The 24,629-nt window shown below is 36.0% G+C and overlaps 1 protein-coding gene across 1 annotated transcript; it reads left to right on the forward strand.

Moving 5' to 3' along the window:
* The first annotated feature begins 174 nt into the window (after positions 1-174).
* On the forward strand, positions 175-24,271 carry LOC130241633 (multidrug and toxin extrusion protein 1). Its single transcript, XM_056473522.1, has 17 exons — positions 175-350; positions 587-688; positions 918-986; positions 2,688-2,836; positions 4,903-4,945; positions 5,098-5,142; positions 5,423-5,520; positions 9,253-9,350; positions 9,486-9,599; positions 9,912-9,979; positions 13,199-13,307; positions 13,406-13,481; positions 13,577-13,646; positions 15,481-15,613; positions 15,883-15,977; positions 23,774-23,848; positions 23,923-24,271. Exons 1-17 carry the CDS (start codon positions 210-212, stop codon positions 24,202-24,204), a joined length of 1,767 nt encoding a protein of 588 aa, XP_056329497.1. The 5' UTR covers positions 175-209; the 3' UTR covers positions 24,205-24,271.
* Positions 24,272-24,629: the final 358 nt, after the last annotated feature.

Below are 24,629 nucleotides of genomic sequence, written 5' to 3' on the forward strand. Positions count from 1 at the left end.
CACCATTCTCGAGAAACAACATGCGTCTCGGCTGTATTTAGGTCATTTAGCCCCAGAGTTCAACAGTATTGAAAGAGGCTAATCAGTAAGCTTTTAAGATGGTGAAACTTTGCTACATTGACCCTTTCAGCAACACAGCTGCCGCAGCAGGATCTCGCCCCCTGCCGTGTGCATCTCTGGCCTCACAGAGCTTCAGGTCCAAGCAGATAATGGACGTTTCAAGTCCCACGACTGAAGCTTCTTCAATGGCGCCTAGTTCTAAGCTTTTCTGCTGCAGGGCCGTGAGACGCTGCATCCCTCTGGTATACAGACAGGAGCTCTACCACATCCTGCGTATGACCGGACCTTTGGTATGGCTTCAATTTTCCTTCTTTCACTTACTAATGTATGCACATCAAACTGAATATAATGATGAATTATGATCGTATTATTCATTGTATTAACATAAAAGAAACTTTGGAAGATACAGTAACTTCAGGAGGCAAAGAATAAATCTGCAAACCAGAAAAGGCAAAGAAGTGTCATTATTTCATCCGTATGGCTCAGCGCGCTCATATACTTCTCATCTGCTGGTTTGTCATTCCAGGTTGCGTCGCGCATTCTGAATTATCTACTGCCATTTGTCATAACAATGTTTTGCGGCCGCCTGGGAAACAGTGTGCTGGCTGGTTACGGAATGGCCTCAGCTGTGAGTTGATGTTTCAGTCTGTTTATTTGTTCCTCCGGAGTGTCGCATAGTTTTTTTTTTCCTTTGTAGTAAAAGAGAAACATTGGTTTATGAAATGCAAATGTTGGCACAGCATTGTAATGTTCAGCCTTCAGAGGCTTGGTAAGCCTTTTGGTTGCGAAGCTGGTGTGTTGAAGTAGTTCGGAGCGTGGCTGAGAAGTAGCTGATGCTTGTTATTCTGATTTGCCAGACGATAAACATCACAACCGCAGCTACAGGTGGAGGTCTTGCACTGGCGGCTGACACACTCATCTCTCAGGTATGAAAATATAAATGGAAATGCAGTTCTGTATATACAGTAGCCAACTCTGGAAGTAAATCTAAAATAGTTTTTCAAAATTGTTCTAAGACAAGAATGGGTGTCATTGCATAGTTTTAGGACAGCTGTGATGAAAAGTTTGGATTCACTTCAGAGGTTGACTACTGTACAATAGTCCCAAGAGCTGGGATTCAAAATGTCAATTAATCATGAATCTTTAAAAATGTATTAACACAAGTACTCTGATCTATATTAAATTGAGTAACTAATAAAATTAAGGAACACTTTAAGTGAAGGAGTGTTCATAAGTCTGTCATGAAATATTAATAATCATGACATTACACGTCATGAATATGAATAACATTTTATGCATGCTTATAACAAGTGTCTTTAAGCGTCACTCACTTGGTTATATAATTTTAAATGTAAAGGTGACTTTGTTTGAGATGTTTTTGTTATGACAGCTTGACATAAACTAATACATCACAAACTGTCCTTGTCTTTGTCATGACAACTTGACCTTAACATAGCTTGTCATAAACATGACTGTAATAAGGCCATTATAATTGTGTCATGAATTTTATAACAGCGTCATTAATATTTTCTTAACCTCAACCACAGTAGTACAAATTTAATTTATCATTAAAATTTCCCTAAATATTAAAAAGGCTGTAAAATATATTATTGTTGCTTTTATTGAGCAAATTTGATGAAAAATTCATTTTGTTCCATTGAAAAAAAGTGATTGAGAAAAATATTTATGACAATTATGTTTATGACAGTGGGAGTGGGTAGCACGTTCGCCTCACAGCAAGAAGGTCGCTGGTTCGAGCCTTGGCTAGGTCAGTTGGCATTTCTGTGTGGAGTTTGCATGTTTCCTCCGGGTGCTTCAGTTTCCACCACAGTCTAAAAGCATGCACTAGGTAAATTGAATAAACTAAGTTGACCATAGTGTATATGTTTGAATGAGTGTATATAGATGTTTCTCCCCGTGTTCTCATGGTTTTTCTCCAGTTCAAAGACATGTGGTACATGTGAATTGGGTATGCTAAAATTAACCATAGTGTATGAGTGTGTGTAAATGTGTGTATGGCTGTTTCCCAGTGATGGGTTGCTGCTGGATAGGTATCCGCTGCGTAAAAAATATGATGGATAAGTTGGCGGTTCATTCCGCTGTGGCGACCCCAGATTAATAAAGAGTCTAAGCCAAAAAGAAAATGAATGAATGAATGTCAAGTTCTCATTAAAGAGACATCTCGAACAACACTGTACAAAATTATGGGTTCCACACAATTCCTTCATGGTATCCCCAAACAAGTCAATAAGGTTAACGTAATGGATTGAGCATAAAACAGTTAAGTTGTCCCAAAAAAACTTCAGAATTGTTTTGTTTCAACTCATTTTAAAAAAGTAATTTGAATAAGCAGCAAAAGTCATTTTTTGACTGAATGTATTTTTTGCATTTAAAAGGACATTTAGCAGAGCTAAAGACACTTAATGGCAATAGTCATAAGCATGCATGAAATCTCATATTCACAACGTGTCATATCATGAACGCCCCCTTCAAATAAAGTGTTACCAAAATTGCAAAATAAAAGCATTTTCACTGGGGCTCTTAAACCTCACCGGATTTTGAATTTGGATTCAGATGAGACATTTCATGAATGCAGTGTCAATTTTGCTGCCTTGTGTTTGTGTCAGACCTTCGGTGGAAAGAACCTGCGTCGTGTTGGCATCATCTTGCAGAGAAGCATACTGATCCTTCTGCTGTTCTGTTTGCCATGTTGCGCTCTGCTTATCAACACACAACCCATCCTTCTGCTGCTGAGACAAGACCCAGAGGTGGCCAGGTGATTCATGCCAAAATAAACAGACAATTCAAATCAAATGCCATGTTTTCGGTACAGTATTTAATTACATGTTTATTATAATGTTATATGTTATTCACAATTTTTAAATACATTTAAATTCTGTATTATTATTTTAAATAAATAGTTTTAGGGAAAATGTTTGTCTATTATGTACGTACTGGCAATGTGATTTTTGGGATAATTTTTTTATTGCATAATAATTTAATCAAGTCATCACTGTGATTAAAAAACTCTAAATTGCAATAACACAATTTTGACTTTTTCAAAAAAAAATCACAATTAAATTAAATAAAAACACAATTCTATGAAAAGATGCTGATCATAATTGTAAGATATATTGTAAACTGTAAATCAAAATCAATTGCATCAAATAAATGCAGAAAAGTCAGAATTGTGAAGTATAAAATTAAAATTCCAGTACCTTTTGATTCTGAATTTCTTTTTCACAATTTTAAGTCAGACAAAACTTTCAGTTGTAATAAAAAAAAAAAAACTGCTGGGTTGTTTTAACCCATCTTTGGGGTCAAATATAGACATGCCCAAAATGTCATTTAAATTTAATGTCAGAAAACTAACCCAACTTTAGGTTTGTCCATATGTGACCCATTATTGATTTAAAAGGATAATTCTTCCAAAAATACTAATTCTGTAATCATTTACTCACCCTTCACTTGTTCTAAACCTGTACTAAACAATACAATTACACTTAGGGGCATATGGTAATAGGGGAAAACCAGAGTTGTGGAGATGTAAAACAGTATGCAGTGCAAAAATACAGTATAACGTAAACCGTATATAGTGCAAAAGGCTTGTAAACATGATAATTATGTCACTTTATCAGTGTAATAATTAAAAGGTTAGTAGTATGATGTAACTAACTAGCAGTCCAATGTATTATGACATTTATTGAAGATGTATTATAGATTCATTGAATGTATTATATATTCATTGAAGATGGATCCAAAGAAACTTGATGAACTCCTGCAAGAATACTTTCTTTGCCATTCCAGATGACTTTATTAATAAGTTATTTGAGTCATTGCACAGATGTATGGATGCAGTCGTCCAAGCTCATTGGAGTCATACACAACATGAACAATTTTTCCACTGCACCATGACTTTATTTTCTATACTGTACATTATTTCTCTTAAATGACAAGGCTTTTGTCTAAGCAAAGTCAGACCTTACTGTTCTAATTAAATACCTAAAATCAAAGCGTGATCATATTTTATTTCGGTGAAATATTTGTAATCTAGAGGCCTACGCCTTTTATATAAGCCACTTTTGATTCCAAATAATCAACTAGAAGTCAAGTTGTTCCTAAAACTTGGATAGGTGACAAGACTTTTGTCAGGTAGCCTGTGTGATGAGATGTATAAGATGGATTCTCTAAATACTTTTCTTCTCTTAACTCAAACAAAATGCTTTGATTTTATGCTGAAAACAAGATCCTTTTCTGTGGAGAAAAAGAGGAGGTAGAAAAAAATATATATCAATATAAAGAAAAGGTATCTTGTTTTAAAGGTGTTTAGATATGATTAAAAATAACAAGACAAAAATCTCTTATTAAAATAGTGGCTAAAGGTCATTAAAATGCTGCAGGTTCAAACTTTGCAAGTGAGTCATAGCCCTTCAGCTCAACTCTGATAAACAACTGATAAAAAGCTTATGCTGAATGTTGTTTACTGTTTTATTATGAATAAATCATTTGGACTAGAACAAAAAAGAGCTATCTTTATTCATGCCAGAATAAAGTTATAGACCTCAAGGTTTTGAGAAAACAAGAAAGCGTCTGTCATCCATATCTCTAGCAAACATACTTTGCAACTTCCCTTCCTAAATAAATGTTGACGATGTTGTTAAATGAGCCATTTTAATGTGCACAGACACACGTTCTAATACTCAATTTAGATGCAAGCCAAGATGGAAATGACACAGCGCACCAGATTTATTCTGCAGCATGATAACTCGCAGCTTTCCTTTTAAAATCAGTCATGCTGCCTTGTCCTCTCTATATCACAGTAACAAATGTGCTCCCTTTCAGAATAGCTCAACTCTATGTGGTCTGTTACCTGCCAGCAGTTCCAGTGAGTCATAAAAAATAACATCATATTCCTCCTGCCAGTGCAGTCGCATAATTTGCATTACATAGCTTGAATTATGATATATATATATATATACTGTATGCACCCTACTGTCAACCAATAGTGTATTGCTTTTCCTCTTTTTCTTCACACAGGCAATGTTTTTGCATCAGCTGCAAGTAGCCTATCTCCAAAACCAGGTATGCCATCTTTTTTTTTTTGTCAGATAAGTGCAGATAAGCACCTTAGCAGAGCTCTTCAAAATCACTGTTGCATGCAGGATCTCGAGACCCGCAGAGCTGTATACTTATCACAGGCAGTCTCCAACTGTTACATTATGATCTGTACTGGCCGAGAACATCTTTCTATATGATAAAGTGTGGTTTATTTGAAAACGTGGCCTCATATATGTGTTATTCAATGTAATGTGTGACTACAGTTCAAAGGATACATTAACATGGGGCTGTTTTGGGCCTGCAGGGCGTGATTTTGCCTCAGATGTATGCAGCCATCGCAGCCAACGTTGCTAATGTGCTGACAAATTACATCCTCCTTCACTGGTTGGAGCTTGGGGTATAGTAAGTCTGTAATCCATGTCACTACTCATTTACACATTATAGAGTTGTGTTAGTTATTTAGGAAGAGGTTAGTTAGGCAAATTGTACCCCAAATCTTATTTACCTACAATTCATTACTTGCATGATGGCAGTGCTTCAGCTTTTAGTGTCTTATGACAATTTGTTGATTAGTTGTAGTGAAACTTGCAGCTCCACTTAACTTATCAACAATAATGCCCCACACTGCTTGAAGTAATTCTATGAAGAAAAGAAAAGATAAGCCATATTTTAATAAATAATGTACACAATCAAGATCAGAGTAATCACTAAATCTTTGAAACATAAATTTTCTGAAATCTTTCAAAGTTATTTGTCTACTGTTGCTTAAATATTTGTTTACTGTATGCATATGACAGGATATATTTGGGAAAACCTCATCTGTAGTAAGTCAGTCATTCTCTGGGAATGTGCTGCAACCTTTAGAATGAAAACAATGGCATTTATGAATTGTTGTAAATATTTTTCTTAAATATCTGTCTACTGTAAACATACAAAAAATAGATGTTTAATAAAATCTCACCTGTTGTGTCAGCCTGGCCTCTGGGAATGTGCTACAACCTTTAGAATGAGAAAAATGGCATTTATGTGAATTTTTGTAAATATTTTTCTTAAATATTAATCTACTGTAAACATACTAAAAAATAGATGTTTAATCAAATTTCACCTGTTATAAGTCAATCTGGGAATGTGCTACAAACTTTAGAATGAGAAAATCCAATTTGGGTAAATTACTGTAAATATTTGGTCTTAAATATCTGACTACTGTACATTTATAAATGGAAATACTTTACCAGTGATGGGTTGTAGCTGGAAGGGCATCCGCTGCGTAAAACATATGATGGATAAGTTGGCGGTTCATTCCGCTGATCCCAGATTAATAAAAGGACTAAGTTGAAAAGAAAATGAATGAATGAATACTGGTAATATCTCACCTTTAATAAGTCAGTCTGCTCTTTGGGAACAACCTTTAAAATTAGAAGTACATTTAAATAAATTACTGATAATATTTTTCCAAATTATATTCTACTGTAAATAAATGGGAGATTCAATAAAATCTAAATAAAAAGACCTGTATTAGATTAGTCAGGGAGCTAGAAAAGTACTTCTACCCATATTAAGATAGGCAAGGCAAGTTTATTTATATAGCACATTTCATACACAGTGGCAATTCAAAGTGCTTTACATAAACAAGAATAAAAAAGACAGGTATAAGAAAATAAAAAAAATATATAATAAAAATTATTAAAAACAGATTAAAATGTGTTAAAACAGGCTATAAAAGAATGAAAAAGAAAAGAAAAACATAATAGTGCGATCTATCGGACATAGCACAGTGCTCTTTCAGTAAAGGCACAGCTAAACAGATGTGTTTTGTCTCTATTTGAATGTGCCTAATGTTGGAGCACATCTGATCATTTCTGGAAGCTGATTCCAGCAGCGAGGGGCGTAGTAGCTGAAAGCTGATCCCCGTGATTTGACTGACCTCTTGGAATTTCTAGTTTATTTGATCCTAAAGATCTGAGTTATTTTAGGTTTGTATTCAGTGAGTAAATCTGTAATGTATTGAGGTCCTAGGCCATTTAGTGATTTATAGACAAGTAATAATACTTTAAAATCTATTCTGAATGTGACTGGGAGCCAGTGTAAAGACCTGAGGACAGGTGTGATGTGCTCTAATTTCCTGGTTCTGGTCAGAATCCTGGCCGCAGCATTCTGGATGAGTTGCAACTGTCTGACTGTCTTTTTGAGAAGGCCAGTGAGGAGGCCATTACAGTAATCCACCTTGCTGCTGATAAAAGCATGAACAAGTTTCTCAAAGTCCTCACTGGAAAGATATTGCAAATTCAAACCTAAAACAAACTTTACTGAGCTTTATTCATAAGGCCAAACTCCACCTGTATTAACAAAGGTCTAATCTGCTCTAGAAACATTTATTCTGGGAACAATACATTGACAATCATTTCATGTGTCATTTTACACATTATTGTTAGCATTACTTACCAAATGTGATGACTGAACAATTAAATAATCTGGTGAAAACATATCCCATGTGTCTGACTTCTTCTGGTGTTTAACTGGCAGTTGGCAAACTGACTTAATGGTGCATATTCTGCCACCTGCTAGATTGGAAGTATGGTGCGCAACTTAAAGGATGCTGATTCAGCAAATGTTTTTAAGTTGAGTCGACAAACACTCTATTACCAGTTGAGACAGAGAAAACTTACCAGGTAAAGTTTTCAAAAGTTTACCAGGGCAACTTACAAAATCATGTTGAAAAAAACTAAAATGCGAAATCATTTTTACAGTGTAGTCTGTAGATTATAAGATCAGAACTTACTTTTGTAATTCTTGGATTTTTCTATTGTTCAGCTTGTCTGTGTGCATGGGCACTTTCAGTTTAACTTAATGTACAATTTTGTTCTCTTATTTAAAGCATTACAATTATATATATATATATATATATATATATATATATATATAATTTTTGTCTTACCTTATTGGCACTGTGCTTTTGGGATAAAGGTAAAAAAAATAGCATATTAAGTTAAGAAAACACTTGCAAATAGAAAAACGTCATCAATTCAAGAAAACATCTTCAGCACACGTGCATGAAATTCTCAAAACATGTACACAAACAGAAACACTCTTAAAATAATGCACACCTTGATCGAAATGTGTTGAATTTCCCAACATAGCTGCTTCCTGTTTAGATTTAGTAATGTTGTTGGAGATCTAAGAGATAGATTTTTACATTTATTTCAATATCCTGATCATATAGTTCCTTGCTGTTTGACTATTCTTAACACTAATGATCTGACAAATTGTACAATTAACATTAAATGCTGACTCTAAACAGAAAGCAGCCAGATGATTCTCTTTTTTGGGTTGCCTGACACATTTTCTGTTGTGATCTGCGTCATTTATAGCATGATTCTCTATTTTGTATACAGCAGGAATGTTGAGTTTTCTCAATTTGTTAGTGTTTCACAATTCAAATAAAATTTTATTTGTCACATACAGAGTCATAAACAATATGATATGCGGTGAATGCTTAACCAACCACTCGTGATCTTGAAATAGTAACAACAATTTAAAAATAAATTAATAATATAACAACAGAATCTAAACTATGGAGAAATTGAAATTATGCAATAGAAAATAAAAGAAAATATAAGTTTTTAAAGACTTTCGATATATCGAGTGTTTTTCGAAAATGCCTATGTTTCCTTAACTTTGGAACATTTCTGTGTTTGTGTGTGTTGTCAAATTGATGCGGATGTTATCTCCATTTTCTTAATTTGTAGCTTGTAGCTACATTTTCACAATGATTTCGGAGAGCACATTATAACTGTAAGGTGAAGAACTTGTATAAAAACAATATCAAGTGCAGTTCGTCCATCCATATTCCTCTTATCCTATAAGGTAGCAAACGTCTGCTTATTCATGCATAAAATGATAAACAACAGGGTGGGTGGAAAGTACTGAAACTGTGCATGGTAAAAAAACAAAGGTCTGTATTTGTAAAACTGCCTTTCGTGGCTGATGCCTGTACTGTCGACATGGGAAATATGAAATCCTATTTACTGTTATCTCTTCAGAGACTGTTTTCATCATAACAAGTTAATAAGTTCTATTAAAGTAACTTTTCACCCAGCCTGTACTGTAATTTTTTTCCTGGCATTTGTATTTCAGTGGATCTGCTGCTGCCAATACCATATCTCAGATCTATATTTGCGCTTTCCTCTATTTATTTATTCGGTGGAAGAAGCTTCATGTTGAAACATGGGGAGGTGAGTTAACTAGCTTAAATTTACCAATAATCCAGACTAGCTTCGTATAACGCTCCATAAAACTGATGCACACTGCATAAAATTCAGCTGAAGTGTCTCATCTTTGGCTGTGATTTCTTTCTCTGCCCACCACAGGCTGGTCATGCGACTCATTGCAGGAGTGGGATGGATATATGAAACTGGCCATCCCCAGTACCATGATGCTTTGCTTCGAGTGGTGGATTTATGAGGTTGGAGGTTTCCTAGCAGGTGCTTTCAAAAGAACTAAATTTTGAAATAATCCAAAAAGAAACCCTTTATTTTTGTTAATGCACTATAAATAGAGACTGTATTATATACAGTAATTGAATTAGGCATTTTAGTATTCTTTATTTTTGAAGAATGTCCTCCAATTAAAAATTGGTTTGTTTGGATGCAGTGCTTAAAAATGTTTCAGGTTATTAACTATAGCCTCAGATGATTTGTCATGCATGATTGCTACTGGAAAATAGAAAAGACTTTTGTAAATGTAACGTTATAATAATACTGTCAGACATATTCCCATATGTCCGTCTCATTCAGGCATGCTGGGAGAGTTGGATCTGGCAGCTCAACACGCAGTCATTATGCTGGCTTTTATCAACTACATGGTAATTTAGACCCCAGTAGTTCACCAATTATAAAGTTCCTGAAGCAAACATAGCAGATGCTTCATTTTCCCAACAATTTCCATTTTCAGAAATGATTTAATTGAAACAGAGCCAAATAAACAAGTACTGTATATGGAAATACAACAATTAGAGAACAACTAGGGTTACACATAAAGTGGAGATCAAAATTAGCGAACAATTGATGATCACTTTGAATGATTTTACCAGAAATAATGTAGTATTCATTCTTTTTTATTTAGTTATGGTTACATCATATGTAAGTAGAATATTGTTTACAAAACAACCAAGTAACTTAAATTTCTAACAATTTTTGTAGAAAACACAGTGACTGTAGCTTGAAGAAAAGTGACAAAGGATTACAAAATTATCATTTCAGTAGCAGCAGTCAAATTTAGTATTAAAGCAAGATAAGTTTGACAATGCCCAGCAAACAATTTTGTGATTAATAGACATCTAATAGACAACTAAACCTAGACAGCTTGGCTAAAACCAGGCTAAACTTGGGCTGTCAGTGAAAATCTAATAGGCATCTAAGAATAGCCCAACACTAGACTGTCATCAAATGGACAGATTAGACAGACTTTATAAGTGTAGTCATTCATTTATGTTTATTTGATGACTAGTCTAGTTTTGGCCTATTCTTAGACGTCTATTATATATTCACTGACAGCCCAAATTTAGCCTTGTTTTAGCCAAGACGATTATGTTTAGACGTCTGTTAGACATCTTTTAAAAACATAAAATGCTTGCTGGGTGGATGTTTATTTATTAATTATATCATTAATGTTTAGGGCGACATGATGGCTCAGTGGTTAGCACTGCCGCCTCATAGCAAGAAGATCACTGGTTCGAGTCCTGGCTGGGTCAGTTGGCATTTCTGTGTGGAGTTTGCATGTTTCCTTCGGGTGCTTCGGTTTCCCCCACAGTCTAAAGGCATGCACTAGGTAAATTGAATAAACTAAGTTGGCCATAGTGTATATGTTTAAATGAGTGTGTATAGATGTTTCCCAGTACCGGGTTGCAGCTGGAAGGCATCCGCTGTGTCGAACATATGCTGGATAAGTTGGCGATTTATTTCGCTGTGGCAACCCCTGATGAATAAAGGGACTAAGCCAAAGGAAAATGAATGAATAAGTGTTTTCCATTCAACCCAGATAATTTAAAGTAGCTTTCATGACTTGACTTGTGAACTTTTGTGAACTTTCTCAATCCACACAGCATGCTCCTCAGCAAAGGTTAATCTGACCTTTTGATTCTATCTGCTTATGAGAGGTTTGGTCACTGTGGGCTTTCAGTACCAATTTCCTAAACATTGAGATCCTTACTCTGTTCAGAGCTACAGTGCATCCGGTAAGTATTCATAGCGCTTCACTTTTTCCACATTTTTTACGCTACAGCCTTATTTCAAAATGGATTAAATTTATTTATTTCCTTAAAATTCTACACACAATGCCCCATTATGACGATGTGAAAAAAGGTTTTTTGAAATTGTTGCAAATTTATTGAAAATAAAAAAGCTGAAAAATCACATGCACAAAAGTATTCACAGCCTTTGCTCAATACTTTGTTGATGCACCTTAAGCAGCAATTACAGACTCAAGTCTTTTTGAATATGATGCCACATGCTTGGCACACCTGTCTTTGGGAATTTTTTCCCATTCCTCTTTGCAGTACCTCTCAAGCTCTATCAGGTTTTAGGGGAAGCGACAGTGTGGAGCCATTTTCAAATCTTTCAAGAGATGTTCAATAGGATTTAGGTCTGGGCTCTGGCTGGGCCACTCAAGGACATTTATGGAGTTATTGTGAAGCCACTCCATTGATATTTTGGCGGTGTGGTTTGGGTCATTGTTCTGCTGGAAGATGAACTGTCACCCCAGTGTGAGGTCAAGAAAACTCTGAAACAGGTTTTCATCCAGGATGTCTCTGCGCATTGCTGCATTCATCTTTCTCTCTATCCTGACTAGACTTCCAGTTCCTGCTGCTGAAAAACATCCACACAGCATGATGCTACCACCACCATGCTTCACTGTAGGGAAGGTATTAGCCTGGTGATGAGCGGTGCCTTGTTTTCTCCAAACGTAACGCATTCACTCCAAAGAGTTCAATTTGAGTCTCATCAGACCAGAAAATGTAGTTTCTTATGGTCTGAGAGTCCTTCGGATGCCTTTTGGCAAATTCCAGGAGGGGAGTGACTTCCGTCTGGCCACTATACCATACAGGCCTGACTGATGGATTGCTGCACAGATGGTTGTCCTTCTGTAAGGTTCTCCTCTCTCCACAGAAGACACTGGAGCTCAGACAGAGTGACCATCGGGTTATTGATCGCCTCCCTGACTAAAGCTCTTCTCCCCAGATCACAGCTTAGATGGAATGCCAGCTCTAGGGCGAGTCCTGGTGGTTCAAAACATCTTCAACTTACAGATGATGGAGGCCACTGTGCTCATTAGAACTTTCAGAGAAGGAGAAATTTTTCTGTAACTTTTTCCAGCCTTGTGCCTCGAGACAATCCTGTCTCAGAGGTCTACAGACAATTCCTTTGTCTTCATGCTTGGTTTGTGCTTTGACATGCACTGTCAACCCTGGGACCTTATATCAACAGGTGTATGCCTTTTGAAATCATGTATAATCAACTGAATTTACCACAGGTCAACTCTAATTAAGCTGCTGCAACATCTCAAGAAAGATCAGTGGAAACAGAATGTACCTGAGCTCAATATAGAGCTTCACAGCAAAGCCTGTGAATACTTATGCACATGTGATTTTTCAAGTTGTTTTATTTTTAATAAATTTACAAAAAAAAAATATATATATTTTTTCACATTGTCATTGTGGGGTATTGTGTGTAGAATTTTGAGGAAATTAATGAAGTTTTGGAATAAGGCTTTAACATAAAAAAATGTGGAAAAAGTGAAGCGCTATGAATACTCTCCAGATACAATGTAAATTGACAAACCTTTACGGCGGATACAACATGTTGTTTAAACGGCGAATTTATTTAGCAAGAATGCATTTAGTTGTTTAAAAGTTACATTTGTGTTGTTACAAAACATTCAAATAAATGCTTTCCATTCACTCAAGAATCCCAACAAAATGCCCCAGTCTTTCAGCACAAGTAACAAACATAAAAAACATCTTTCATGATCTAACACTTTGAACAGCAGTGCTCTTTCCTAACATGTTTTTTCTCTGGAATGCCAGTTTCCATTAGGGATTCAAGGAGCGGCTTGTGTCCGTGTGGGTAATGCTCTCGGAGCTGGAGACACGGCCGGAGCGATCCGCACCAGCAAGGTTTCCCTCACCTGCACAGGTTTACAAACACTCCTATTCCTTTGAGGCGCATTCATCTTTCATTGTCTGCTTGTGTCTGACATGTCTTTCTTCTTTCCCTTTATCATCTGGATACAGCTGCCTTGGCTGTTTTGCAAGGTCTTGTGCTTGTATCAACGAAAACTGTCATTGGTTTCTTATTTACAACAGACAGGTGTTTATCTTTTTTTTTAATTGTTTATCATATCATATTTTAAGTAGAGAATGTTTTTTAAGTACTGAACAGATGATGACTGTCATATTTTATAGACATATTGTGGCTCTTGTCTCCAAACTCTTGAACGTCTACTGTGTGCTGCAGTTCTTTGATGGTCTTGTTGTAAGTAATCTGCATTGTAATGATTTTTTTCTGAAAAACTGGCAGATAAATGACTGTTGTCCAAATTCACTGCAAAAAGCATTTCCTTGTAAAAAATAAAAAAGCAGTGTTCAGCTTATATCTCTTTTTAAGCATATGCAGTACTGTATGTACTGTAGCCTATATGATACATGAAGGCCACAAAAATGTCATTCAGTGTAACAATAGTTTATAATGCAAAAAATCTTTCCAGCCATGGTTAGAACAAGAATCATTTGATGGCATGTTAAAACATACTTAATGGAATAGTGGCATATAGGATGCATGAAATGTCTTCATGTGCAATAAATTACTCAATCATTCATCTACTGATTTGTTCACTGATTCGCGAAACAATTTTTAATTCCAGTTCATTGAAATCACTGATTTGTTAAGCAAAGAAACATCAAAATATATACAGCGGTGGAAATGAGCATTGAACACGTCACCATTTTTTCTCAGAAAACATATTTCTAAAGGTGTTTTGACGTGAAATTTTCACCAGATGTTGATCACAACTAAAGAATTACATATATGAAAAGAAAACAAATCATATTAGTTTACAAATTAGGTTATGTGTAATAAAATGAAAAGACACAGGGAAAAATATTGAACACATGAAGAAAAGGAGGTGTAAAAAGGTAGCCAGCCAGCCAGCAGCTTAAATCTCTCTGAAGTTATTCAGCAAACCCTCTGCTCCTAATTGTAAATTAATATTAGCTGCTTCACTCCAACATCTACATTGTCAGGATGATGGAGATGAAACCAGAGTGGACAATCACACCTGAGCAATGCATGTGACTTCATTCTCCACATTAAAGTCATCTTTATGCTGCCATGGTAATGGCATTTATTTCCACTAATGTATATATGTCATATATAAAATATATTGTTAAAGTCAGAATTATTAGCCCTCCTGAATTATTAACTCCACCTCCAGTCAAAGAACTGATTTCTTTTATATGGGCCATAATGATAGTACAAAATATTTTACTAGATATTTTTCAAGACACTAGTATTCAGCGTGACATTTAAAGGCTTAACTAGGTTAATTATAGGCAAGTTAGAGCAATTAGGCAAGTCATTGTGTAATGATGGTTTGTTCTTTAGACAAGAAAAACAAATATATTGCCTAAAGGGGATAATATTGACCTTAAAATGGCTTAAAATTGGCCGAAATAATAAAATAAAATATTATAGGAAATACTGTGAAAATTTTCTTGCTCTGTTAAACATAGTTTGGGAAATATTTGAAAAAAAAAAAAGTAAAAAAATCACAGTGGGGCGAATAAGTTTTACCTCAACTGTAAATATGTATGTGTGTGTATGCATTTGTGTATGCAACATGATTTATTTGCAGAAATTACACTTTGATATTGAAAGAAAAATCATTTTTTAGCTTATGCATGTTGTTCCTCCTTGGATAACTGGATCTATACTCATGTCACAATGGCATTGTGTAGCTCAAAGGAAAAACAATACAATAATTAATACACTGTAAAACCCAAAAAGTTAAGGGAACTGAAATCATTTGAGAAACGCTATTGCAACATTGCAACCATTTGAGTTAAAAAACTAATCTATAGGAGTACTGTAAACTTACTTCATTTAAATTAAAGTAATGAGGTGTTTAATTAACTCAACACATTCAACACTCAGTTCAAAACTCTTCAAATGAGTAGAATTAACTTTCAGTAAATTTTGAGTTAACTACACTCATTTCATTTGATAAAGTTGACTGTTGGGTTTTACAGTGTAGTGATAAACCATCTGTAAATGCATAAATATGAATGTCTTCTGTTTTTTCTCTCTTCAGTGTGTCAGCATGGGTGTTTTGTTGGGCTCGGGGCAGCAGAAGATCGCAGCTGTTGCTAATTTCTTTGGGTATTACTGCATTGGACTTCCACTTGGCACTTCTCTCATGTTTGCTGCAAAATTAGACGTTGTTGGTTTGTTTTCCTTCATCTTATTTACAATTCAAATAAATTGTCACATATTGTACTCATTGATATTCTGTGACCTTGTCAACTTCTCCGGTCACTTGCTTTATTAATCAAATTTTCATTGGGTTGAAGCACGTAGAGAACATCAGTGAACGCAGCACTGGTCCCTGCAGAATTGCATTAATGCATCTCGAGTGCAGAGAACGGCGTTCATTAAAATATTCTGTAATGAGGGAACAGCTGTCCTTCAGCAATGTCCTCTCTTGCTTTTGCAGGCTTTTGGCTTGGACTTCTCATTTGTGTTTGTCTGCAGTCCAGTTTTTTCATCGGAGTCATTTTTAAGTTCAACTGGGAGAGAGTGACCAAAGAGGTAGGCTCCTTCTAGTCCTCTTTTTTAGTGTCATTTTATTTTATTTTATTTATTATTATTTTTATTTTTTATTTTTTATTATTTTTTTAAAATAATTTTTTACTTTACGTTGGTTTGTTTTTCTACTCAGATTTAGCCGCATCTATCATGCGTTTCAAATGACTCCATTCAAATGACTACATTCATTGTGCAATTCTGAGTGTGCTTCACACAGGTGAGTGGGCTAGACAAACCACCTGTGGGAAACACACTCTTTCCTCTCTTTTCCTCTCCGTATGCACCAGACACTATCTTATGAACAGGGCGGTCTTTCAAAACGAAGATAGGCAATGAAGTTAGGCTGGATATTAATGTTACATTTGGAATGATCCGATTGGCTAACTAATCATTAGCTATATTGACCAGCTGCAGTCAATCCTATCACATGCTCCTCTCAAAATTAGTTTCTGAAACTTCACATAGGGCTACATATTCAGAATGAGCCTATGTTGATAGAAACGAATAGATCATCTTTTTTTTTTTTTTTAAATGCTTCATATTGTATAAATGCCAATTAACTATGTATATGCTTGACAGTTCTTTTAATATTGTAATGTAATAATGCACACTATTTGTAAAGGTACAAAGTAGCCATAATTATTGTCTAAAGCACCACAAATAAACTTGAAATGAAAATGTTGTTTTGTGCATACATTTAAGTAAGCCTGCTTTCTGTCTTTCATTTTTTGTCAGACTGAATTATCATTTACAGTTCACTTACTTTCATAAAGTTACTATTTTGAGTAAAGCAGATATTTAATGAGACAAAAATGTATGATGGAGCTTTGTATACATTATATATCCAATATGACATCGGAATGTATGCAGAACTGAAAAAACAGTAGCTAAATAGTTGTTTGTTTTCCAGTTTGCACTAAAACCACTAAAATATTAGAAGTTTGGTTAATTTGAATCAACTTTGACGACAGAACATGAACTTTTTCCTTTTCTTCCTCTTCTTATTTTTCTTCTTATTACTATTATTATACAAATCATATATATATATATATATATATATATATATATATATATATATATATATATATATATATATATATATATATATATATATATATATATATATATTGGCTAATTGCCAATTACTTCTCCTTTGAGTATTATTAGACTGTCTGCTTAATGTTCAATTCAATTCAATTCAATTCAATTCAATTCACCTTTATTTGTATAGCGCTTATACAATGTAGATTGTGTCAAAGCAGCTTCACATAAAAGGTCACAGTAAATAGGAACAGTGTAGTTAAGTTTGTAGTGTTTAAGTTCAGTTCAGTTTAGCTCAGTTCAGTGTGGTTTAATAATCACTACTGAGAGTCCAAATATTGAAGAGCAAATCCAACGATGCGCAGCTCTACAGATCCTGAACCATGCCAGCCAGTGGCGACAGCGGAGAGGGAAAAAAAACTTCACTAAAGGCGGAAGTGAAGAAAAAAAACCTTGAGAGAAACCAGGCTCAGTTGGGCACGACCATTTTAATTTCTCCGCTGGCCAAACGTCTTGTGCAGAGCTGCAGTCTCAGTGGCGGAGGCTGGAAGCTGGCCTCAGCGAAGACTCGTCTGTCTCTGGAGCGTCATAGGAAACAGTCTCATGTTCTCCACTCTTCCATGACCATCGCAGTAGCTGCTCAGGATTCGGCCTGGTCCAGGATATGGAAACCTTGGGATCATCTCGTCGTTGGTCTTGGATCGAATCAGTGACTCTGCATAGTCTGAGGGCCTCGGGAAGAGTATCCCCAGGTGGAAATGGAGAATAAAGAAAATAATTAGCGTAGCTGATGTTCACAGTGTATATCAGCAAGATGCATAACCTGTGTGGAAGCCCCCTAAGTGGTGCACTAAGTGTATGCTTTACTGAACAGATAGGTCTTTAATCTAGTTTTGAATTGGGAGAGTGTGTCTGAGCCTCGGACGTTATCAGGAAGGCTATTCCAGAGTTTAGGAGCTATAAATGAGAAGGCTCGACCTCCTTTACTCGACTTTGCTATTCTAGGTACTACCAGAAGTCCTGAGTTTTGAGATCTTAAAGAGCGAGTTGGATTGTAGCGAGACAGAAGATTGGTTAGATAAGCAGGAGCTAGATTATTTAGAGCTTTATATGTAAGAAGCAATATTTTAAATTCAATACGAAACTTAACAGGCAGCCAGTGTAAGGAGGATAAAATTGGGGTGATGTGATCAAATTTTCTAGACCTGGTTAGAACTCTGGCAGCTGCATTTTGTACTAATTGAAGTTTGTTAATAGAGGATGCTGGGCAGCCAGCAAACAGAGCATTACAGTAGTCCAGCCTAGAAGTCATAAAAGCATGGACTAGCTTTTCTGCATCTGAGATGGATAGCATACTTCGTAACTTAGCTATATTTCTCAGATGAAAGAAAGCAGTTTTTGTGACATGGGAAATATGATTTTTAAAAGTTAAATTGCTGTCTAATATGACACCCAGATCTTTTATAGTAGAACTAACGCTAACTTTGTATCCCTCTAATTGTAGATCGAGTTGTGAGATCTGCTGTGTACAGGATTTAGGCCCAATAAGTAATAATTCTGTTTTGTCTGAGTTTAAGAGAAGATAATTGTTGGTCATCCAGTCTTTAACATCTTTAATACACTCAGTTAGCTTGGACAGATTAGACGTCTCGTCAGGTTTAGTTGAAATATATAATTGAGTATCATCTGCATAGCAGTGAAAGCTGATCCCATGTCTTCTAATAATGTCTCCCAGGGGTAGCATGTATATTGTAAACAGTAAAGGGCCTAAAACTGATCCTTGAGGCACCCCGTATTTTACTGGGCTGATTTGTGAAGGCTGTCCATTTATATTTACAAACTGGTAACGGTCAGATAAGTATGACTTAAACCATTGTAGGGCCTGTCCTTGGACACCTGTAGACTTTAAGCGATTAATAAGGATACCATGGTCAATGGTGTCAAATGCCGCACTAAGATCGAGTAGAACTAATAGCGAGATGCACCCTTGGTCAGCAGCTAAGAGTAAATCGTTGGTTATTTTCACTAATGCAGTTTCTGTACTGTGATGAGCTCTGAAACCTGACTGAAACACTTCAAAAACATTGTTGGTCTGCAGAAAGGAGCATAATTGAGCAGAAACAACTTTTCTAGTATTTTAGATATAAATGGAAGGTTTGAAATAGGCCTATAATTAGCTAAGTTGCTGGGTTCCAGTTGTGGTTTCTTAATAATAGGTTTAATAACAGCTAACTTGTAGGGATTTGGAACATGGCCTAAAGATAAAGAAGAGTTGATAATGTTAAGAAGAGGTTCTCCTATAACAGGTAGCAATTCTTTCAGTAACTTTGTTGGAATTGGGTCCAATATACACGTAGCTGATTTAGAGCTATTTATAATTTTGTCTAGCTCTTCCTGTTCTATGATTTTAAAGCACTGTAGGTTATTTAGATTCAGAGCCGTGTTTACTGGATCTGAAGTATAAGGCGGTGCAGAAAGTTTAATATCTCCTATTTTCTGTCTAAAGCCTTCTATTTTATCACTGAAAAAATTCATGAAGTCATCACTACTAATTTGCGGTGGAACGTTTTGTTCCAAAGATGACCGATTATTTGTTAATTTAGCGATGGTGTTAAATAAGAATCTAGGATTGTTTTGATTATTTTCTATCAGTTTGCGGAGGTGCTCAGCCCTGGCAGATTTTAAAGCCCTCCTATAGCTGGACATACTGTCTTTGTATGCAATTCTAAAGACTTCTAAATTAGTTTTTTTCCATTTACGTTCCAGGGCACGGGTTGCTGTTTTGAGAGCGCGGGTATGACTATTATACCACGGTGTAGTTTTATTCTCTCTAGTCTTTTTTAGTTTGATGGGTGCCACAGTATTTAAAGTGCTAGTAAAGATGGCATCCATACTGCTGGTTACTACATCAAGGTCATTTGCGTTTGCGGGTGCATTTCGAAGTAGAGAAAGATCAGGTAAGTTATTTATAAATTCATCTTTAGTGGATGGAACAATAGTTCTACTAGGACGATATATCGGAGCGGATCTGCTAATTTCAGGTAAACACAGCTTATATAGTAAGAGGTAGTGGTCTGTAATATCATCACTTTGTGGTATAATGTCTACATCAGTGACCTCAATTCCATAAGACAGAATTAGATCTAGTGTATGCTTTAGGCGATGAGTTGGACCAATAACATTTTGCTTTATTCCTAGTGAGACCAGCAAGTCCGTAAACGCGAGCCCTAACGTGTCGTTAGCGTCATCTATGTGGATGTTAAAGTCTCCTACAATTAGTATTTTATCAGTTTTAACTAGTAAGTCAGAGATAAAATCAGAAAACTCTTTTAGAAAATTGACATAGGGTCCTGGAGGTCTATATATGGTGATTAGAGCGAGAGATAACATAGGTTTTTGCATAGTGTTTGGAAGGACAACATTAAGCGCTAGTACTTCAAAGGAGCTAAACATAAGTCCGTTTCTCTGATTAACATTAAGAATATCACTAAAGATTGACGCAACTCCACCACCACGACCAGTTTGACGAGCCTCATGTTTATATAAGAATCCTGGAGGAGTTGCCTCATTTAAACTAATATAGTCATTTTGTTTCAGCCAGGTTTCAGTAAGACAGAGTGCATTAAGATTGTTATCTGTTATTATTTCATTTATGATAAGTGCTTTAGGTGCTAGTGACCTGATGTTTAGGAGACCAAGCTTCATGAAATTTGTATTTTCACTTTTTCGTGTTTTTTCTGGTTTAATTCTTAATAGATTATTTTTGGAGCACACAGTACGTTTGTTTCTTGATCTAATAATACGAGGAACTGCTGATAATGCTCCTTCGACAGACATATAAGAAACTATAAGAAACTTTGCAAGTACATGTCAACTTACACTAACCCTAACCCCAACCGAAGAGTCTACTTAACTTAAACTCAACAAAATGTGATAAGGCAATGACTAAACTGCTGTTTATTAACATTATCCAGTAGCTTACACTGTCTAAATAATAAAATGAAAAATATAAAAATAAGTTGCTATAGTAAGTATTGTTTTATATGGGCAATGCAAGGCAGGTTTATTTATATAGCACATTTCATACACAGTGGCAATTCAAAGTGCTTTACATAAACAGGAATAAAAGAAACAAGTATAAGAGAAATAAAAATAAATAATAAAAATAAATAAATAAATAAATAAGCATAACAACAGATAAAATGTGTCATAAAAAAATGAAAAAGAAGAGAAAAACATAATAGTGCGATCTGCCGGACGTAGCACAGTGCTCATTCAGTAAAGGCACAGCTAAACAGATGTGTTTTCAGTCTTGATTTGAACGTGCCTAATGTTGGAGCACATCTGATCATTTCTGGAAGCTGATTCCAGCAGCGAGGGGCGTATTAGCTGAAAGCCGATTCACCCTGCTTTGACTGAACTCTTGGAGTTTCTAGTTTATATGATCCTAAAGATCTGAGTGATCAGTTAGTTTTGTATTTAGTGAGCATATCTGTAATGTATTGAGGTCCTAGGCCATTTAGTGATTTATAGACAAGTAATAATACTTAAAAATCTATTCTGAATGTAACTGGGACCCAGTGTAAAGACCTGAGGACAGGTGTGATGTTCACTAATTTCCTGGTTCTGGTCAGAATTCTGGCCGTAGCGTTCTGGATGAGCTGCAACTGTCTGACTGTCTTTTTGGGAAGACCAGTGAGGAGGCCGTTAGAGTAATCCACCCTGCTGCTGATAAAAGCATGAACAAGTTTCTCTAAGTCCTCACTGGAAGCAAAGCATGTAATTCTTGCAATGTTTTTGAGATGATAGTATGCTGATTTACTAACTGCTTTGACGTGACTATTGAAACTCAGATCTGACTCCAGAGTCACACCAAGATTCTTGACCTTATTTTTTGTTGTTTGACCTTTAGAAACAAGGTACGCATTCACCTTGAGAACCTCATCTCTGTTCCCAAACACAATGACTTCAGTTTTATCTTTGTCTAACTGAAGAAAGTTTTGGCACATCCAATTGTTAATTTCATCAATGCATTGGCAGAGGGTGTCATTGGGGCTGTAGTCATTAGGCAGTAATGCTAGGTAGATCTGAGTGTCATAATCATAGCTGTGGTAGAAGATTTGTTTTTTTCTTATTATTTGGCTCAGTGGGAGCATATAAAGGTTGAACAGGAGAGGTGCCAGAATCGAGCCTTGTGGGACTCCACATGTCATGGGTGTCCACCTTGACCTATGGTCACCTATACTGACACGGTAACCTCTCCCTTCAAGGTAAGATCTGAACCATTTGAGGACCGTTCCAGACAGCCCAACCCAGTTCTCCAGCCTATCCAGAAGTATGCTGTGATCGACAGTGTCAAATGCAGCACTGAGATCGAGCAGTACCAGCACTGTTAGTTTGCCTGAATCTGTATTTAGGCGTATATCATTGATTATCTTTATAAGAACGCTGTCTGTACTGTGATGTGGTCTGAAACCAGATTGAAAATTGTCTAAACACCCCTTGAAGTTTAAGAACTTGTTAACCTGGTTAAAAACAACATTTTCAAAGATTTTGCCAATGAAAAGGAGATTTGAGATGGGCCTGTAATTGGTCAATAGGGTATTATCCAGGTTGCTCTTCTTCAAGAGGGGTTTAACAACTGCAGTTTTAAGTGAGTTTGGAAAAATCCCTGAGAGAAGTAAAGCATTTACCACTTTTAGAAGATCCATTTCTAAACAGGTAAACACCGTTTTAAAGAATGATGTAGGGAGCGTGTCAAGACTGCAGGTTGATGTTTTCATAACTTGCACGATCTCTTCTAAGATTTTACCATTAATTGCCATGAAATCGGACATAATGTCTGATTTCTTAAGTTGTGGTTGAGCTAGTCTGACTTCGACACAACTTGGCAGATTGGATGAGCTGATTTCTTTTCTGATATTATTGATCTTGTCAGTAAAGAAATGAGCAAACTCATTACATTTGCTTTCAGAAAGTAGTTCACTGGGAATTCGACTGTGAGTTTTTCTATTGTTGCAAAGAGTTTACGAGCATTGTTTACGTTGCTGTTTATAAGGTTTGAAAAGAAATCCTGCCTAGCAGTGTTTAGTTCCACATTAAAAGCATGAAGACTGTCTTTATAGATATCATAATGGACTACTAGTTTCATCTTCCTCCACATACGCTCCGCTTTTCTGCACTGTCTTTTCATCATTTGAATTGCTGTTGCGTTTCTCCAAGGGGCTCTCTGTCTGCTAGTCATCTTCTTGGCTTTGGCTTTAACAGGAGCAATGTCATCTTTGACATTCTTAGCTTTAGAGTTAAACAAATTAAGGAGAGAGTCAACAGAGTCTGCAGATATGCTTGGTGCTAGCGAAATGGCCTTCATAAACTGCTCACTAGTGTTCTCATTTAGGCATCTCTTTCTGACAGGGACAGATCTGTCTTTAATAGCTAGAGTGATCAATATGTCAAAGAAAATACAGAAATGATCAGATAGTGCAACATCCTTAAGAACAGTCGATGAAATGTGTAAACCCTTAGTTATAAGTAGATCAAGAGTGTGTCCATGATTGTGTGTGGGTCCTTTAACATGCTTAGTCAGATCAAAAGTGTTCAAAACAGTCTTCAGTTCTTTTACAGCATTGATTTCTGGATTATCAATGTGAATATTAAAATCCCCATATTAAAATATGGAAAATAAATGACTTGGTGTTAAGTCATTTTGATCCTCTTCTGAATAATACACTGTATTTCATCATATGATAACTTTTTAGGCAGTGGAACGTGCTGGAAGGAGTAAAATCTCTGCAATGACAGCTCCTGATAATGTCACCCCGAGACACAGAGAGGTATTTCTATTGACTCTTACTTTATCTTAACGCGAAACATCTCAGAAATTCTAATCTGTTTTGTCTGCTGTCAGAATGGGGAAGAGTACATGACTGTGAGCACAGCTGATCCGACCGTGGAACCAAACGAGACTGGCGTGGAGGAAAAGCCTCCAGTTCTGCTGTCCACCTCTCAACTGGTCCTCAGGAGGGGTTTGACCACCCTCGCCGCTCTCCTCATCCTCGCTGGAGGGATAACCGTTCATCTCATTGTGCCATTACCTCAGGTGTTTAACTATACTGCTGCAAATTTTACTTTGGACTCCAACTTTACCACACCTTCATCACTCATTCATTCCACTTCAGTGTCTATATAAGCCTAGAGCTCTAGCTGATCACACTGTAGACTCTACTGCCCCACGCAAAAGCTGGCCCTCTTGGCAACCCAGTCAAAAACACGTAAATAAAAAGGCACATTGACTTGATGTCAAAACCCTGATGCCTTTTTGACCACCAAAATAGCGACACAGAAATTAATTTAAAATTTATTCATTATATATGACAACCTTACACTGGATGTTGTGTCCCTGTAATGCATGGAAACTGCCTTGATTTTTTTTTTAAACGTTTTTTTGATATCATTTTAACATCAAGTTGCTCGTTGGGAAATTAACATGAGACTAACAGAGGTAGTAAATACTGTATATACTATAAATACTATAGTGTTTATGAACAATTCTATAGTAAGGTGCACTATTTATATTATAGTATTTACAACACTTTGTTAGGGTGGCATTGTGGC

Source organism: Danio aesculapii, chromosome 15 (genome assembly GCF_903798145.1).
Source record: "Danio aesculapii chromosome 15, fDanAes4.1, whole genome shotgun sequence".
Classification (NCBI taxonomy): domain Eukaryota; kingdom Metazoa; phylum Chordata; class Actinopteri; order Cypriniformes; family Danionidae; genus Danio; species Danio aesculapii.